Source organism: Trematosphaeria pertusa, assembly GCF_010094035.1.
Source record: "Trematosphaeria pertusa strain CBS 122368 unplaced genomic scaffold BU26scaffold_1, whole genome shotgun sequence".
NCBI lineage: Eukaryota > Fungi > Ascomycota > Dothideomycetes > Pleosporales > Trematosphaeriaceae > Trematosphaeria > Trematosphaeria pertusa.
The window spans coordinates 1259244-1277243 of record NW_022987212.1 but is presented as its reverse complement, the minus strand read 5'-3'; the positions used below and the strand labels follow the sequence as shown (position 1 = coordinate 1277243).

At 54.6% G+C, this 18000-nt stretch overlaps 6 protein-coding genes across 6 annotated transcripts; 2 read left to right on the top strand and 4 right to left on the bottom strand.

Moving 5' to 3' along the window:
• On the bottom strand, positions 1–1749 carry BU26DRAFT_557447 (cytochrome P450 CYP504E1; the record flags this gene model as incomplete). The annotated part of the gene is made up of 3 exons (XM_033832459.1): positions 1–386; positions 440–1592; positions 1639–1749. The coding sequence occupies 3 exons, from the start codon at positions 1747–1749 to the stop codon at positions 1–3; spliced, it is 1650 nt and encodes a 549-aa protein (XP_033690970.1).
• Positions 1750–2164: 415 nt separating this feature from the next.
• BU26DRAFT_512895 (uncharacterized protein) lies at positions 2165–3159 on the bottom strand. The gene is made up of 2 exons (XM_033827497.1): positions 3110–3159; positions 2165–3058 (listed from the first exon to the last, which is right to left on the bottom strand). The coding sequence occupies exon 2, from the start codon at positions 2862–2864 to the stop codon at positions 2220–2222; it is 645 nt and encodes a 214-aa protein (XP_033690969.1). The 5' UTR covers positions 2865–3058; positions 3110–3159; the 3' UTR covers positions 2165–2219.
• On the bottom strand, positions 2983–3777 carry BU26DRAFT_557445 (uncharacterized protein; the record flags this gene model as incomplete). Its single annotated transcript, XM_033832458.1, has 2 exons — positions 2983–3058; positions 3548–3777. 2 exons carry the CDS (start codon positions 3775–3777, stop codon positions 2983–2985), a joined length of 306 nt encoding a protein of 101 aa, XP_033690968.1.
• Positions 3778–5579: 1802 nt separating this feature from the next.
• On the top strand, positions 5580–7061 carry BU26DRAFT_557444 (Glucooligosaccharide oxidase; the record flags this gene model as incomplete). Its single annotated transcript, XM_033832457.1, has 2 exons — positions 5580–5838; positions 5890–7061. The coding sequence occupies 2 exons, from the start codon at positions 5580–5582 to the stop codon at positions 7059–7061; spliced, it is 1431 nt and encodes a 476-aa protein (XP_033690967.1).
• A 2230-nt stretch (positions 7062–9291) lies between these two features.
• On the top strand, positions 9292–11255 carry BU26DRAFT_536339 (S-adenosyl-L-homocysteine hydrolase-like protein). Its single transcript, XM_033831340.1, has 2 exons — positions 9292–9527; positions 9579–11255. Exons 1-2 carry the CDS (start codon positions 9356–9358, stop codon positions 10766–10768), a joined length of 1362 nt encoding a protein of 453 aa, XP_033690966.1. The 5' UTR covers positions 9292–9355; the 3' UTR covers positions 10769–11255.
• Positions 11256–12335: 1080 nt separating this feature from the next.
• On the bottom strand, positions 12336–17778 carry BU26DRAFT_444447 (P-loop containing nucleoside triphosphate hydrolase protein). The gene is made up of 10 exons (XM_033824566.1): positions 16746–17778; positions 16614–16694; positions 16090–16567; positions 15954–16040; positions 15098–15903; positions 14129–14456; positions 13771–13972; positions 13105–13719; positions 12783–13050; positions 12336–12725 (listed from the first exon to the last, which is right to left on the bottom strand). The coding sequence occupies exons 1-10, from the start codon at positions 17538–17540 to the stop codon at positions 12705–12707; spliced, it is 3681 nt and encodes a 1226-aa protein (XP_033690965.1). The 5' UTR covers positions 17541–17778; the 3' UTR covers positions 12336–12704.
• Positions 17779–18000: the final 222 nt, after the last annotated feature.

Sequence of the window (18000 nt, the reverse complement as noted above, 5' to 3'; positions counted from 1 at the left end):
TCACTCCTTGTAAAACTCCCTTGTCCTTTCCTCTCCCGTCTTCAAAACGCTCTTCGCAAGCTCTCCACTTCCATCCCTCGGGATCAACCTAATCTTGAAGTCCCTCGGAATAGCCACTAGCGCACTCTTAATCGCATTATAATCCACATAATCCGTATTCGGCGGATCTTTCTCGCTCGCTTCAATCTTGTACAGCGAAAGCAAACGAAATAGCGCCGAATAGATCAGTTTGCTCGCAATGATAGCGCCGGGGCATGAGCGCGACCCTGCACCAAAGGAGAGGTGCGCCGGTCCAGAAACAGATTTCTCCTCGTATCCTTTTTCTGTGGTAGAGAGCCAGCGCTCGGGGTTGAATATACCGGCGTCGGGACCGAAATGGTCGACATCTACTATACATTAGCAGTTCCTCTAGGTGTGCGCGATAGATAAAAGAGTATACCGTGATTCCCAGCTTGAGCATTAATCAACACCATCGTCTTCGCGGGGATAATCGCATCGCCCCAACGCACATCGGTCACCGTCTTCCGGGGCAGACTCATACTGCTGACAGTATAGTAGCGTCCTGCTTCTTTCACAATCGCATTCAGATATGGAACGTTCTCTTTCTCAAAGTCTGCCGCCCATGCTTCTTTCAAGTCCGGATGATGCCGCTTGATATCCTCATATGCGCGGTCTTGGAAGATTTGACCTGCTGGCGTGGAGAGCGAACCGATGCAAGAGACCAGCGTTCCGGGGATCGTTTCGAAGCCTCCAGAGACGAGGGAGAGACAGATAGAGCCGACTTCTACGCCGGTGAGACGCGTCTCTTCGTCTTTGAGAATAGCAGCGCTTATGCAGGGTTTGTCGGTCCCTTTCTTGATCATCTCGCGGACTTTATTGAGAAGAAGGTCGAGATACTTGTCCCGCCGCTCCCTGAGCTCTTTTGACCTTGCGGTCTTTTCGTTGTTCGGCAGATATCGCAGAATAGGGACGTAATCCTGATAGTTCTCGGACGCAGAGCGAAGAAGCGAGATTGCTGAGCCAACGTAGAGGATCTCTCGGAGGAGTGTGTCGTACACTTCGTCCATGCGAATGCCGTAACAGAGGGTCAATGTGGTGTTGAGTGCGTAACGTTGGATATACGGTCGAACGCTAACTTCAAGCTCACCTCCTTTGCTGTCTCGCTGGAGATCTCGGAGGATGCAGTACGATTCGAGGTCGAACATGGGATAGTAATTCTTCATCATTGCACGGCTTAGTGTCGTACTCGCAGCCTTCCTCTTGTTGCGGCAGCTTTCGTCCCACGGCGAGCTACCAATCGTGAAACCCTTGGTAGAGGAAATGACGCCATGAAACGTGTACAAAGTAGGCCGGTCGATCAGGGCTTGGGAATTGGAGACGAGCATCTTCTTGCAGTCCGCAAAGGAGTTGACGACCACTGCGCGAGTGTTTCCGAGCCGGATTTGAAAGACTGAGTGGCCGTATTTGCGCCACCATTTCTCGCACACAGTGGCATGGTCGTCGCCTAGTTGGAGGAGATGGCCAGTGATGGGAAGAGCTCCGGGTATTTCGGGCAGATTGCGGATGTAGGGGATGTCGGTTCGAGTTGTGAGCTGCCTAGTGTGAGTGACGGAATTTCACTTTCTAATGGCGACGTACCTTGTATAGAAGAAAGCACAGAATTGCAAGCCCGGCAGCTGTGGTCCCATAACCCAAGGGAGCATTTTGTATCCGAACAATCCAGGATTGTACTATACCTAGAAGATCCATGATGGGAGCGAAAACGAGTGGTGAATTGAAAGACAAGGGAAAAAGCGAGAAAGGACGTTATATGCTCGATGCACGATTTTACGTATGCATTCGGAGAGATATGACGAATAGGCGGGCATATCAGATCGCTGGTCGTCTGATCCCATAGTGGCCGCCGCTGTTGAGGGGTCGCATCGCGCTTCCTGTTCCGTTATCTCGGAAGCAGGGCTGCAGCTTATCGGAACTCCCACTTTTGCGCCGACGCGTGCAACGCGTCTAGAATAGCGACGGCTCTCTGAATCAATTCCGTGATATGTAGAGCGAGGATGCGAGATTTATGGTGGAGGGAAATCTAACGAATGGGTCGGGATTTTCGATGGCGTTGTGAACGAAGAGACATTAGAAGAGCGAAGGAGGGAGTAGGAGGCAGTATATATGTTGATTGGCCAAGAAAGCCCTACCTGCTGTCCTTTTAAGACGTTCATGACCATTCAGACATCCATAATCTTCGCATGCTTGATATCCGCACCATCCAAGTGGTCCCGAATCTTCGCATACTTTGCGAACCCTTCCGTCTTCGCGAACCCAAGGTGCTGGTCAACACTCTTCCAAGGACCCCAGAGAACAAATTCCTCATTATGCTCCTCCTTATCTACGCGCCATCCATAGCCTATCGAGCCCTCCGTCACGTACTCCATCGGGTACTTCTTGTTGGCGTCGAACGTCTCCTGGAACTTGTCCTTCTCCCCAGTCTTGATGAAGTGCCTCCCAATGCTATATATGAGCTCTCCTTTGAGTGCTTTCTCCTTCTCCGCGTCCGTCTTGGGCAGTGGGAGCGCGGTGTGCGGGGCGTCGATGTGCAGCAGCCAGTCGACCGCGAGCTCGTCTTTCAGGCTTTCGAGAAGAGCTTGGTTGTCTGCTGAGGGTATGAAGCCATTCATGTGCTGGTCGAGCGATTCCCATTCTCCGATGACATACAGAAATGATGGGTCTTCGATTTGTTGCATGATATAGAAAGTGCGGCCGGTGTAGGTTTGCATGACCGTCTTCGCTTTGGTCAACTTCGAGCGGAGGGACGCGTCGTCAGCGGTTGTACCTTCGGAAAGGTGGAGGAGCGCCATCTCGGTGATAGCCATTGCGAGGATTCGGGAGCGTCGACGTGACGGAGACGGTCGATTGGCGTTCGAGAGGCGTTCTGCGAGTATGTGAGTTTACTGAAAGTTAGTCAATTTAATCAAATAGATGACGTCCATTTTATGGCCGTCTGTGAGAGTCATCATCTGTAGGCAGAAAGCACTTGCGTGTAGAAAGTCGCGGCATGGTGCAAGGCCTAAGCACAGCTGGCGGTTAGTAAGCACCTTAGCGTCTACCATACCCTCACCTTGGCCTCGCCTTCTCACTCCTCACATCGTCCCAAAAAATCCCTTTTTGATAGTTAACTCATCTGCTTAGCAGATATACTATTCGAACGAGACGAGATGAAGCCCAGCTCAACCTCGCCTAAGCTTCTCCCCGCACATTCATACCCAAAGATACTCACCATTGAGGCATCTGCTTACCAAGTCTGATTTCCGGCAATGGTTTGCCTAGCGAATACTGTGGACAGACAACGACACAATGAACAAATCCAGGGACACGTAGAATACAAGATTCGACAAGGTTCAAAATGGTGCATTCGGTTTTGCTCAACGCGAGGCCGTGGATCTGCTTAACGCTCAGATAACACTACTGTTCTAACATGATTTCGCATCACCGGGTTCGTCTTCCTCAGCCTCCAAGTCCGCTCCCGAAGCAATCACACAAGCACCCCAAACAGCACCGGCGTCCCTTGTGCTTCTTCTTCTTTTCCTGCTTCTCCATCGCTTTCTTCGCCGCGTACTCGTATGCGGGGTTCCCTTGGTGTTCGTATGCAGCAGGTTGCTGGCTGTATGCCATCTGCGGCTGCTGGCCATATTGCGGTTGTTGCTGCATGTAGGCGGGTTGAGGTGCTGATGGGCGATACGCGTTGGGGTCGTATTGTTGGTCTTTGGAGGGATTGAAGAGACCCATTGTGATCGTTACTCGTCTGGGGTCGGGGAGTTTCTTGAGGTGTAGTAGCAGGTGGTTTGGCTGGCTGTTCGAGGATTTTGAATGTGGAGAGATGTGAGTGGTAATGAGGCGAGGTTTTGGATGAAGTCTGAATCACAATGCTCGCTGACTTCTCAGTCTTTATACCACCTCAACCCTCACCACTGTACCATCGAACGGGATGCCTAGCGTCGTCATAGCCATGCCCATAACCATCCTCAGCCTTGCTTTGCATCAAAGACCTGCATTGATCAGCGTCGCTCAGACCCTCAAAACGTCGAAATAAGCTCTTTGAGGCTTTCCATCGCTCGGTAAGAACCGAGTTTGTGAAACATTTTGGTGCAATGCCTGCTCTATTTCAGGAAATCCGGTTGGCGGAGCCTTGAAGATATTGCCTCTTTCAGTTGGCGTGCAGCGGGTGGCCTGAAGATGCGTCAGAGGCGGTGTTGGAACCTCACCACGTCCCACAGATTCGCGGCAAACCGATCTTAAAGCTGGGCTGTGGACACCTGATATGCTTGTTCAACGTGGAAATGCGCTATCTTTGGAGTTAGGGCGGGAGTTGGGACGTCGGTTCGGAGTTTGAGCTGGTGCAATGATGTTATACATCAAGAACGACTCACCTCCGTTCAGTCGGGAATCGTTCTTCCACCTCAATCAGCGCCCACAACATACCATCCATTCGCGAGAAGAAGCCTGGATGTCCGCGGACTACTGCCGACACCATGAATTCGGATCCGGAGCCCTCACATGAACATCAGGTGTTCGATTCGCGATAAGAATGTCTCGCGGGTGACGGCGTCCACAAGCACCTGGCAAGCTGTCCCTGCGGAGGCTAAACCCACCTCTGCTGTGTATACTCTCCCTGGTCATTTCCCGTCAGGCGTTGCAGAGGAGGACTCAACACTAACTTTGAAGACGCAGGGTTAGTCGAGGACGTGGAGGACGACTTTCAGGACGATATATAGGGACTTATCCACTCCTAACCTTTGAAAGGCTCGCGGATGACATTGCTCGACAGAAAATCTCTCCACTAGCCGACAAATATCCTGAGGATTGGAGCGGGACCATCCGCTCGGGGTCTTATTGGCGCGAGAGCAAATATGCGTGGCGCAGTCCGACCCTATGACCGCAGAATGCCTCCTTTTTACACGGTGTTGCCGTTGAAGGATTCACCTTTCCATTCAGCGACTTGGTAATACTGAGGAAGGGTGGCAGCAGACTCCTTCTGTGCGATGCACGTGAACGGTCGTGCACACTCGTATGCGGAGATGGCAGTCCGCATAACGTTTGCAGGAAAGTCACACTGAAACGCTTCCTCTTCGCGCTCCGCATGCGCCACACTACCCCAGGATGCCGCCAGGATTTCTGGACCTTCGCAATTTAAACAAACACGGACGCGCCGTTGCCAACCACTCACAGGTCGACATCGCCACCCCAAGACCTTATCCCGGACCCCTGCCACGCCTCACCACCACCTCGCCAGCAACGTCCTCGAGTGACCTGCATCCGCATGTCCCCGTCCCCAGCTTCTCCTCGCATGTTTTTCGCGCGCGTGCGCCAGATTCAACGCCAAGGGCCGGGCGTAGCTTCCGTATTGGCAGTCCGTTTGCTGGGCTCCCCTGTACCAGGAGGATCGGCTCGGCGGGGGCAACCGAGTACATGTACTCTACAAAATGCACGACTTTCACGAGAGCTCGAATTTCTTGGGCTCTCCCTTCCGCTCGCTTTCTCATATTCTCTTCTTGGGTAGATTCTGCTGGCCGACGCCATAGACCTGCGCTATGGGGAATACATCGAGTACAGCGGTGCAGAAATGCCTGTTAGCTGCCCTGGGAGGTAACAATGCATTATTAGCCTCCAATGCGACCGTTGGCTATCAGATCTCGCACGTCAAGCCCTACAATCTTGATATACCAGTCGCGCCTGCAGCTGTCACTTATCCCAAGTCTACCGAACAGGTCGCTGCGATCGTTAAATGCGCCGCCGACAACAATCTCAAAGTCCAACCGCGCTGTGGTGGTCATTCGTATGCAAACTACGGTATGCGCCAGCTTTGATACCGAACGACAGTTGTTCTAACATCCTTCACAGGTATTGGCGGACAAAATGACGCTATCATCGTTGACCTCGAGAACTTCCAGCAGTTCTCCATGGACACGAATACCTGGCAAGCAACAATTGGCGGAGGGACCCTGCTGGGCGACGTCACCAAACGGCTTCACGACAATGGAAAGCGCGCGATGGCACACGGCACGTGTCCACAAGTCGGTATTGGCGGTCATGCAACCATTGGCGGCCTGGGCCCGACATCTCGAATGTGGGGAGCGGCATTGGATCATGTCGAAGAAGTCCAGGTCGTGCTTGCAAATTCATCGATCGTTCGGGCATCTGAGCAGCAGAACTCCGACGTCTTCTGGGCCCTGAAAGGAGCAGGAGCAAGCTTCGGCATCATCACCGAGTTCAAAGTGCGCACCGAGGCTGAACCGGGCGAATCAGTCCTCTACTCGTACGGCATCCAGGCCGGGAGCGCGAAGGACAAGGCGAATGCCTTCAAGAAATGGCAAGCATTAATTGCAGATCCAAATCTGTCGCGGAAGTTCGCCAGCCAGTTCATCCTAACGGAGCTTGGTGTCATCGTCTCCGGAACCTACTTCGGTCCAAAGGCCGAATTCGACAGCCTCAACATCTCCAGCCGCCTCCCTAACAAGGACGAGTCGGTGGTAGTACTCAAAGACTGGCTTGGCGTCGTAGGCCACTGGGCGGAGGACGTCGCGCTCGAGCTCGCAGGTGGCATCCAGAGCAACTTCTACGCCAAGTCACTCGCCTACACGAAAGACGACATTCTCCCCGACGCCGCGGTCGACAAACTCTTCCAATTCATCGACTCAACGGACAAAGGCACACCGGTCTGGTTCCTGATCTGGGACCTGGAAGGCGGGAAAATAAACGACTACGCGCCGGACGCGACGGCGTACGGACACCGCGACGCGCTGTTCTACCACCAAGCATATGCCGTCAACCTCTTTGGCAGGGTGGACAGCAAAATCAGGAACTTCCTGACGGGCCTGAGCAAGGTCATCACGGATGCACTGCCCGGCCATCATCTTGGGGCGTATGCTGGTTATGTGGATCCAGCGCTGGGTGCGAACGGTCCGTCGGAGTACTGGGGAAGCAATCTGCCGAGGCTGCAGCAGATCAAGGCGGCTGTGGATCCGAAGGACATCTTTCATAATCCGCAGAGCGTCAAGCCAGTGGCGGCGTAGGTGGGCATTTCGTTCAGTGGTATTTTCCCTTCTTAGTATCTAATTTAGCAGTGCGACGCTTACCTGGTGAGACAAGTGGGTGATCATAATTGTCGCTGATATACCCTTCCGGGTCTAATTATCTTGAATAGCTCGGAGAATCTCACTATCAAGGTGCCCTACCATGAAATGTGCAAGCACGTGCACAGACTAATTGGATGTTTCTACACTTTTGCATCCGGTCCCAACCATCCCCAGCTTGCGTAGCATTGCACTCGTGGCGCTCAGCCTCATCCTGCAACCTGGACACGGGGCTCTGAAGGAGGTGCTTGTAAGCTCGCATCACGAAGCGACCTCATTATACTGCCCAGCACCGAAAGGTTAAGTACCCGTCCAGCCCTTTACCTAAAGACCCAGTGGATATGAAGAAGCCTTCCGCCTTTCTTCTCCGAGCCACAGACACTGAGATAGATAATTGTAACCTCAGGTCTTCTTAGGCCAGCGTCTCATACTCTCGAGAGGCTCACCCGTATGCCTAAGCCTATATTTCCATGTTTCGTCGTTTTCATCTTCATCGCCGTGAGTGACAGCATAAAGCTTCAGGCCTTCTTGCCTGTCCAGAGAGCAGTATTAATTCTGCTGTTCTCTTAAACCCTCACCCTCTCTTTTAATCTAGCCTATCTCGTCTTTCCTCACACGTCGCAGCCCTTAATACTGCCAATGACCGACCACCGCGAGATCGTCCGCTTTCTCGATCTGGTCTCGCGCGCGCGTAGCCTCTGAAGTCTTTCCGCTGGTGTTGATAAACTGGACTTTGGGCGGTGGTGCCATGCCTGCGGATGGAAAGGTGGAGCACTAGAGTCTCGCGCTTCACCGAGACGAAGACCTCCAAGGCTGCGTATACAGTAGCGAGATATACGTTAGGAGAAGATAAGCAAGCAGAGGTGATGACAATGCACATGGGCGAGCTGAGTACTCGAGAGGCCAAGACAATGCATATCGCGGCGACGAGACGAGACGCCAAGCTAACCTGAACTGATAATAAAATAGCTTGCTTCCGTTCTGACTCGAACCCAGGGCATCCAAAACAACAGCGCAGAAGCAAAAAAGCAAGCCTTCTATTGCCCAACGACGTTACTCCCTACCGGTTTCGGTCGCCCGATCTCTGTGCAACCCAAACTTACCTTTTAGAGATCGCCCACCCAGGCTGCTGTTGTGTTTGCTGATGAGAGGGTTTGAGAATTGTTGGATATTTATAGGGAGAAAAGTGTGGGTGTTGCCTTATTTTGTGGTGTGGTGAGGGGGGAGAGGAGAAGTGGAGCGGGGGCCTGGAGGGAGGGGTGGCGTGGTCGAGCGAGTGAAGGAAGGCGCGGACGGGTGTGTTTATGGAAGGAGCGAGGTGGGTTGTTGCCTGGAAATGCTTTGTGCGGTTGTTGATGATGATGATGCGGAACGCCGGAAAGCTGTTGCAAGTAGGACTAATGTGCGAAGCTTGTCTGGGCTGTGTATTAGGATTGGTTGCCTGTGCTGATGGGCTTGCTTGATCCTGCTCTTCGCCTTGATATCGCGGTGTTGAGAGATTATGCAGAGGGAAATAACTGATGACATGAATTGAGAGAGAGTTGAAGTACATTGGATACCGTTGTCACAAATGCAAACAGCGAGCCCGTTCTAAAGTTCAGCATTAAGGAACTTGAGCCACTCGGAAGACCAGGGCAGGGCGCATAGGCACCCTTACATGAGTGAGAGGGCGTGGGAGGTGTTGTAGAACACGTCATCTCAAGACGAGGACTGATATTGCAAGAAGACAGCGGGGGAAGAGTGATGAAAGAGGATATCAGCATTAAACCTTTTAGTACTCTTCTTTTTGCGTCGCCTCTGCTCTTTTAGTACCTAGGTGGTATTCAGGAGCTTATCTTCTCAGGCTTCAGAGGTGCCAAAGGGGGCTCGGGATGCCGCTTGAGCATCGGCCTCAAGTCCAATTGGAGACCGCTCCCAAGGTTGGGGAGAGAACGCGAAGAGTAAACAGCTTCGGGACATAGCGAGACGGGATCCGGGCAGTAGGTTGATGGACTGGGAAAGCATTGTTGTTCGTTTGAGATGGGATGGGATGAAGTCCGAGCAGCCAATCAGAAGTCAGCATAAACGGTCCGAGCGGAGTTGGGGCAGGCTCGATTTGGTGGCGGGGCATTGAAAAACTGCCGAAACTCTGAAAGCTCTTTCTCCCCTCCACGCTCCCACTTCTCTCTTCCTTTCTCAATTCCTTCTCTAGAGACCGCCCTATTCCTTCTCACATCATATCCGCAGCCGCCGTCATGTCTGCTCCCGCCCACAAGTTCAAGGTCGCCGACATCAGCCTCGCGGCCTTCGGTCGCCGCGAGATCGAGCTCGCTGAGAATGAGATGCCCGGGCTCATGGCGACCCGGGAGAAGTACGCCCAGGAGCAGCCATTGAAGGGCGCCCGCATTGCGGGATGCTTGCACATGAGTATGTACAGCACGGAGGCCGTTACCCAGCTCTCGCTAACCCCGCACGCAGCCATCCAGACCGCCGTCCTCATCGAGACCCTGAAGGCGCTCGGTGCCGAGCTCACCTGGACGTCCTGCAACATCTTCTCCACGCAGGACCACGCCGCCGCTGCCATTGCCGCCTCGGGCGTGCCCGTCTTCGCCTGGAAGGGCGAGACCGAGGAGGAGTACAACTGGTGCCTCGAGCAGCAGCTCACCGCCTTTAAGGACGGCAAGAGCCTGAATCTGATCCTCGACGATGGCGGTGACCTTACCGCGCTGGTACACAACAAGTACCCGGAGATGCTCAAGGACTGCTACGGCGTGTCAGAAGAGACCACCACCGGCGTGCACCACCTCTACCGCATGCTGAAGAACAAGGGCAAGGGGCACGGCCTGCTCGTCCCGGCTATCAACGTCAATGACTCCGTCACAAAGTCCAAGTTCGACAACCTGTACGGCTGCCGAGAATCGCTCGTCGACGGTATCAAGCGTGCCACCGATGTTATGATCGCCGGCAAGGTCGCCGTCGTTGCCGGATACGGTGATGTCGGCAAGGGCTGCGCCCAGGCTCTCCACGCCATGGGTGCCCGCGTCATCGTCACCGAGATCGACCCCATTAACGCCCTCCAGGCCGCTGTCTCTGGCTACCAGGTCACCACCATGGAGGAGGCCTCTTCTCAGGGCCAGATCTTTGTCACCACGACTGGCTGCCGTGACATTCTCACTGCTAGGCACTTCGAGGCCATGCCCAACGACGCCATTGTCTGCAACATCGGTCACTTCGACATCGAAATCGACGTTGCATGGCTCAAGGCCAACGCGAAGTCGGTCCAGAACATCAAGCCGCAGGTCGACCGCTACCTCATGAAGAGCGGCCGCCACATCATCCTCCTCGCTGAGGGCCGTCTCGTTAACCTGGGATGCGCCACAGGCCACTCCTCCTTCGTCATGTCCTGCTCCTTCACCAACCAGGTCCTTGCCCAGATCATGCTGTACAAGGCCGACGACGAGGAGTTCGGCAACAAGTACATCGAGTTTGGCAAGACCGGCAAGCTCGACATTGGCGTCTACGTGCTGCCCAAGATTCTCGACGAGCAAGTCGCTCTGCTGCACCTCGACCACGTCAACGCTAAGCTCTCCAAGCTCACCGAGGTCCAGGCTGAGTATCTTGGACTGCCAATCGAGGGTCCGTTCAAGAGCGACATCTACCGTTACTAGATTTCTCTGCGTCTACTTTAGAAGTTTCAACACGACGTTATGAATTGGGATGATACCATTTCGAAGAAAAGTTCTTGTCTTCAACGGCATAGCATTTGAAAAGACGGGGATCTGGGGTTTTATCTGGGCTACATGGCGTTTGATGCGTATCGCCGGCTTGACCCTTCAACCTTGGTCAAGACAAAAGGTGACCGTTTTTTTGGTAAGAGTCTTGGAGGAGGACAAGGAGGGACTCAACAATGAAGGGACGTTCTTACCGGCTTGCCGGTAGAGACCCGTTGGCCGTACCCTAGGGTCGAGTAATCAAGATAAGAGAGGGTTCCACACCCACACTCTTAAGAGCTCAAAATGGTTACCACTTAGCGTGCGGATGTTCAACCTACTGACCCATGTCACTCCGACTATCTGAATTGCGAGCCCGTCGGTAAAGGTCCTGTCCACAGCACCTTTGGTGTCAATGTCTGCACCCCAACTCGACTGCAAACCGAAGTGAATACTTCTCGGTCTGCATATGTCTTAGCATTGACCCACTCTCGCACGTCTTGTCTGCCAAACTTGTTCCGAGACTCCTCCATTATTGTTCTTCAAGTTGGTGTCTGGAACTTCGTATATGCCCCTCGCCTTTTCCAGCAACGCAACAGCACAGCACAAGGGGAACACAGCATCAGCAGCCTCCCCACACTTCACCCTGCTCACCCCAAACAACTTGCTTCCCTTCATTCTCCTGACTCACCACTCCGCAAGCCTGTGCGGATACTTCCGACCCACTTGCGCTTCGCCATCGCACCGTATCGTATAGCATTGCTGCACAACATCCCCACTCACTCCTTACTCCTCCTTCCTCAACCTCACCCCTGACTCACAACCCTCCGACCCGATCTCCACACCTCGCTCGTATCTGCACGCCGACCCAAAAGCAAAAGCGAAAGCCGCATCTCGCACCCGTCGCGTTGCACAGCGCGGCGAGCCGCATCCGCATCCCCTCCTTTGACATGTCGGGATCGAGAACCTTACTTACCGTACTCCGTACCGTACTTCGATCGCTCCGCGCCCCGGCAACGCCGGGTTCCAGGCCCCAGCCTCAATGGTAGCACGGCAGACGCCTGCCAGTATTGGGCTGGGCTTGCTTGCATGCAGCTAGGTAGCTGCAGTATCAGGATCCGCGGTTTCAGCCACATGTGTACATGCTGTGGACGGGGCGAGGCGAGACAAGGCGAGGCGAGGGTGACATCGTGGGTAGGTAGGTGACAGAGGTGGAGGTCGGGTTCGGTACCGGGAAGTGACAGACAGGTACGAGAATAGAATAGATGGGAGTTAGGTAAGGGAGGGAGACAGCTGGTGGATGGGTGGGAATGGCGTGGATAGGTAGGGTCTGGACTTTGGGGCTGGGGGCGGCGCTGAGACATTCGGAAGGCTCATTCATCTACGATCGATAGATGAGAAGCGGGCATGAGAACTCACAGTAGACTGGAGAGGTCGGAGACGAAGCGCGATGTGATTGAGAAAGGGAAAATTAGCTAAGTGTGCAAGCACACATGCACAAGACAGGATAGGATAGGGCAGAGCGCGCATTGATATCAGTATTATAATTTTCCCTAGGATTGGTATGCTGTAGTCTACAAAGCAGTATGTACTTCACCATCTCCACCATCCGCCCATCGAAACCCCCTATCCGGAATTGGTGTGCTATCTACGTTGGCACAATGCAGCTGTGGATATCTGACATCTACCCTGTCTCATCTGAAAAGGAGAGAGACTGGGGAGAGAGGTATCAAAACTGAAGAACGAAGGAAATCCGCTAACCTGAAAAACCTGCAAGCCGTGCTTTTCCAAATTCGGGGGCTGATGATCGGTGAGGGGAATGAGAATATGTAGGGTGGTGTGTCGAATAGAAGCAGACCAGCCCGTTGACAAAGGAAAAGGCGCGGGTATCACATCAGCGCAGTCCGATGACGCTCTACGGGCAGCGTTAGTGAGAACAGAACGATGAGATGACGAGGAGTTCTAGACATACCATTTCCAGCGTCCAAACCCTCCTAATCCACACCTTTAGCTTGCCCTCTACGCCCTTCACGTTGTCCAGCTCAACGCCCTCCCACCAGCATCGTCGAGCGGGTTTCCTCCAGAAGAGGAGCAGCTTTTGTGCCATTCCGACGGCGCTGCTGTTCGCCAAGTCATTACCCTTTATATCGGTTCGGAGGCGCGCTAGCGCGATGCTGCAGATGACGGCCTTGTTTGGCTCTCCGGCGCGGTGTCCCCATCGGTCGTCGTGATTAAAACCACTAAAAGATTGTGGTCAGCACGGGAAACGTGTTGTATAGTAATTTCTATCTTACCCCGCAGTTAACATCTCAATGAGGTGCTGTTCGGTCGTGCCCGGCTCCTCGCTCTTCCGCAGCCCGGAGAAGATACCGTCCTGCTTTAACAGTGCTTCGCCGGCGGCGCGCTTAACTTCGATCATCTCTGGCTGAGATATGTCGCGATGCGGCGGGATTGCGTAGAAGTCGAGGTCTTCGCGAAGAACGATTATGCCGGCGCGGTCTTGTAGCATGTCTCTCGCGGAGCCGTGCGAGGGCTCGATGGCATGCGCTTCGGTGGGATGGTCTGGCGCCGCTGTGGGAGATGGAGGCGAGGCAGGGATGGTCTGAGCTACATTTCGGAAGAATTCCAGCATGTATTGGAGAGAATTAGGGTCGTACTGGGAAAAATAGATATTGTCAGATAGATATAATGCGGGGTTGGAGAGGTGGTACAGAATCATTTGAATAGAGTTGATGCGCGTGTTCGGGGGGCAAGAGAGATCGGGGTTACCAACGTCGACTGGGTATACGTCACCATCGTGGTATGAGTTCATATGGCCGTCAGGGAGGAGGCCATTGGGGAACAGCGACAACAGAACGAATTCGGGGAGCGTCAGGAGTTCGTCGCGCGAGAGGGTGAACCGTGTTCCTCTGCGCAGTGTCAGTGAAGCTGCACTGTCTTCCAGGGCGATGCGTCAATACCTCAGCTCCAATGTTATGTTCTCATCAGATCCTCCCAGTGTGTTAATTGGCGGCCCACCACTCTGCTGTGACACCTGAGTGATGATGCTCGCTGGACCTCCTGCGGATGCCATCACGTATGTGAACGACTCGAGCGGGCTTGATCCTTCGCTGTACGGGGGCGGGGGTTCTCCGTCGTCGATATCCTTACTGCCGGAACCGTCTGCGAATGTACACGTTAGCAAGTCTTGGATCGCAAGTGTCTGCACACTAGTCCTAGACTATTCTATCCATTGAAGCCTCTCAGGATGAGTCTTGCAGTGCCGGGTCGGATAGACACGACTGTGGCATGCCGGTTTGTGAGGCGCGGCCTACGTACCTTTGGTGTCGCGCGGTAGCGCAGCCTTAGTCTCAGCGACAGCAACAGCGGCAGCAGAGGACGAGGACTCTGTAAACGGGGGCGCAGGAGCGAACGCCGGCGGAGATTCGTTCTGTGCGTCGTCGACGGCCTTGTTGTGCTCCTCGGCGTCGTCCTCGGACGGGAAGTAGAGGGAGGAGAAGGGAGGGGGGTACGGTGATTCGCCGGCAGTGTTCAGCACTCTCTGCTCGTCTGCGGCCGCTGTGACTGTGTAAGGCGGGCGGGGGTCGTTATCACGAGAACTGCGAGGCAAAGGAGCGACTACGGACAAGCCGTGGGGACTGGGAGCCTGCGTCTGCGACAAGGTGCCGGTTGCGCTGCGATCTGGACGGAACGTAGTGTGGCGGCCGTCAGGCTGGGTGATGGCCCGACGAGGTTGATTGCGCGCGCGCGAGTCACTGGCGGCCCAAAAGCATTGGAGAGCGGCGCTGCGGGCGGAATGCGTGGGTTGTGGTGGGTTGGGGCGTGATATTCGCGTGTGATGAGGTCGGTGAAGTCAGTCGTGCTTGAGGCTGGTCCCAGGATCTGCGTCCAAGCGTTTCGGGCCTAGCGCGCCTGCTCAGATTCGCATACCGAATAGGGTGCGGCATCGCGCTCGCTGAGCAGATGCAGTCGGGGACAATGCAGCAATAACTTGCTCTTGGCAAGACTGGGTGTCCGAGGGCGAGTATGTTCGCTTTTGATTCGAAGCTATTGTTGACGTGAAGCGTTATCTCATGACATCTCCGACAGCAAGCAAACATTAGAACATAGACCACTCTATCACCGGTCATGATATGGTCTGATGCATGCTGGTGCCAAGGTTGAACGGCACACAGACGGATGCTCGCACTATCACAGAGTAGCCCTTGTGCAAAGCGCATGTACAGAAGCACATGTAGATCTACATCTCTATATCCTTCGCTGAGGATTCCCTCAATGCTTCTGTACGACGCCCGCCTCGTTTGCCTGCGCCGTTATCCGGCGCTTGTAATCCTTCACCGTGCCATCGAAGTGCTCAATCGTCCCGTGGTCGCACACCCACAGACTTGTGCAGACGTTCTGCAGCATGGTGACGTCGTGGCTGACCATGAGCACGCCGCCTTGGAACTTCTGCAGTGCTTCTGCAAGCGCGTCCATGGCCTCGATATCCAAGTGATTCGACGGTTCGTCGAGCACTAGAATGTGCGGGTTTGTCAGGGACAAACATGCGAAGGCTACACGCGACTTCTGTCCTCCCGACAATAGCTCCATTTTCTGCAGCCCCGTCATGCCCGTGATACCGAAGGCGCCAAGGTGACGGCGGTACTCCTCGTCGGCCTTACCTGGGAATTTCTTGGACATGAATCCTACGGCGCTGTCGTTGAGGTCCAACCCGTCGACGTGGTGTTGCGCGAAGAAGCCGATCCTTAGACGAGGATTCTGGGAGATGAGGCCTGACGTGGGTTCTAAGGCGCCGATGAGAAGCTTCAGCGCCGTAGTCTTACCAGCACCATTGGGGCCGACAATGCCAATCCGCGAATCTAGCTGCACGTCAAGGTCCACGTTCTTCAGCAATATGTCGTCCTTGGTGTAGCCGAAGGTGACGCCGCTCATCTGGATAATAGGAGGAGACAGCTTCTCGACCTCGGGAAATTTGAAGTGCACACTGTACTCTGCTTCGGGCGCCTGCAACACGGGCATTCGCTCGAGCTTCTTGATCCGGGATTGGGCTTCAGATGACTTCGCAGCATTGTACCTAAATTTGTCGATGAAGGCTACAAATACGTCAGCCACAATATGGAGCATTGCCCGTGCGTAGACCAACCTTGTAGATGTGCTCGTTCGGCCATCTGTTTCTCGTATTCTCGCTTAGCCGTCTTCCGCCGCTCCTCTTTGGTAGCGTAGAACGAATCTAGGCATGTTAGACACGATCGTGAGCTCGCAGCTGACGGGGTACATACCAAAGTTAGCACCCTTGTAGTAATCGAGGCGCTCTGAGTGCTGGTGGATAATATCCATCGCGACTTCGTTTAGGAAGGCCCTGTCGTGAGAAACCACCAGGACAGTGCTCGGATAATCTTGGAGGTAGTTCGACAGGAAGGTAATTGATGGGACGTCCAACATGTTGGACGGTTCGTCTAGAAGCAGAAGATCGGGTTCGCAGAACAGGGCTCTTGCCAGAGCCAACCTCATCCTCCAACCACCAGAGAACGTCTTGGTTGGGTACTGCTGCCGCTCAGGCGAGAAACCCAAACCGGCAAGAATGCTCGCTGCTCGAGGCTCAGCCTTATCGGACTCCATTTCCGCAAGCTTGGAGTGGATGTCGCTGAGGGTGATGTCGAGACCCTCGCGCTGGGAGTCCAGCCTTGCGGCGTCGGCAGACGTATCGGCCATGGTCGCTCGCTCGGCTTCCAGATCAGCCAACTCTTTCGTTATTTTCTGCAGAGGGTCAGATTATGATGTGGGGATGGCTTGGACGACATACATCTTGCTCTTTAAGCAGATGCTTCCGCCAGACGTCCGCGTCCAAGACAGCTTGCAGAGCCGGAGTATCATCGCCAGTAATCTGTGCCGCGATCAGTATAGGTGATATCCATAAAAGCAGGATTTGTCTCACCTCCTGGTCGACGTGAAGAATCGAGATATGTGTAGGGATGGCCACCTCTCGGCGACTGAGTGCTCTCAGAAGAGTCGATTTACCAATACCATTCTGACCGACAAGACCATATCGGCGGCCATACGCTAGGGTCAGAGTGCTGTCCGTCAGTATCCGCTTTCCGCTAATCGAAATGTCGAAGCTGTCAATCTTGATGTCCTTGCTCTTGGAGCTCGCATCAGAGCCCAGTTGCAGCGGGTTAACCTGCATGTAGAACTCTTCGTAGCTCTGGGTTTCGGTGGGCTGGTTGAGTAGCTTGGATGCTTCATATTCGACGTTCTTGAAGACTTTGCGGTCTTGCTTTGCACGCAGCTTGCGCTCGGCCTTCTCCAGCTTCTTGCGGTCGACTCTAGACTCTACTTTGCGCGTGTTGGCAGACTCGAGGTCGACGCCGCCGCCAGCCAGCCCAAGGGTGGAGGACATATTCCTCTGCGAGCCCACGTGGATGGCCTGGTCCAGCTTCTTGGCCGAGGGGGCCATCTGGCGCCGCTCGGGGTCGCTACCGTGTGCTGCATTGAGGCGGGAGATGAACTTCTCAACGAGGTTCTGGATACTCGTCTCGTTCTGTGTCGAGAGATCGCCAGAGGCAGAGAGGAGCAGCTCCGTCACGGCGGCGGCAGCCTCCTCGAGCGGAGAGGCGGCGTTGGGGTCTGCATCAGGGGTGAATGCATTGGCTGCATGGGTCAGATATCCGACCGAGTAATCAGACAGGATGGGGTCGATGTCAGGGATCTGGGCTCTGATTTCAGCTTCCATGGTTCCGGCGTGCGTGAGCAGCTGTCCCACGCTGCTCGATGTCGCTTCGACTCAAATTTGAGAATGTGGCGTCGCCCGAATTGGCTCCGAGGGACGCAGCGGACACGGCGTGCCGCCGACAGCGCGACTGGTACGTATCTATGGCGTAGTGCGGCGAGAGGCTCGCTACTACTGGCGTGTCACGGCAGCGAGCGCGGACGGCGAGGGAGTTGGCGGCGTGTGCGAGCGGATGTCTCTTTCCAGAAGATCTCCGCCGCCGCTCAGAGGCTGGGACCGAGAAAACGCGCTAGAAGCCCTCTTACCGGACGCGGCCTAGCGCTACGCGATTGCCCCCAGGATCTCCCGGCAACGCGCATCTGCGGCCGTGCCTTGTACGCCGCCGAACCTTCACCATCGTAACCTCATCCAGCGCCCGCCCAGCAGCTCTGTGCCGCCCGCTGCCAAAAGGACTGATCGCTGG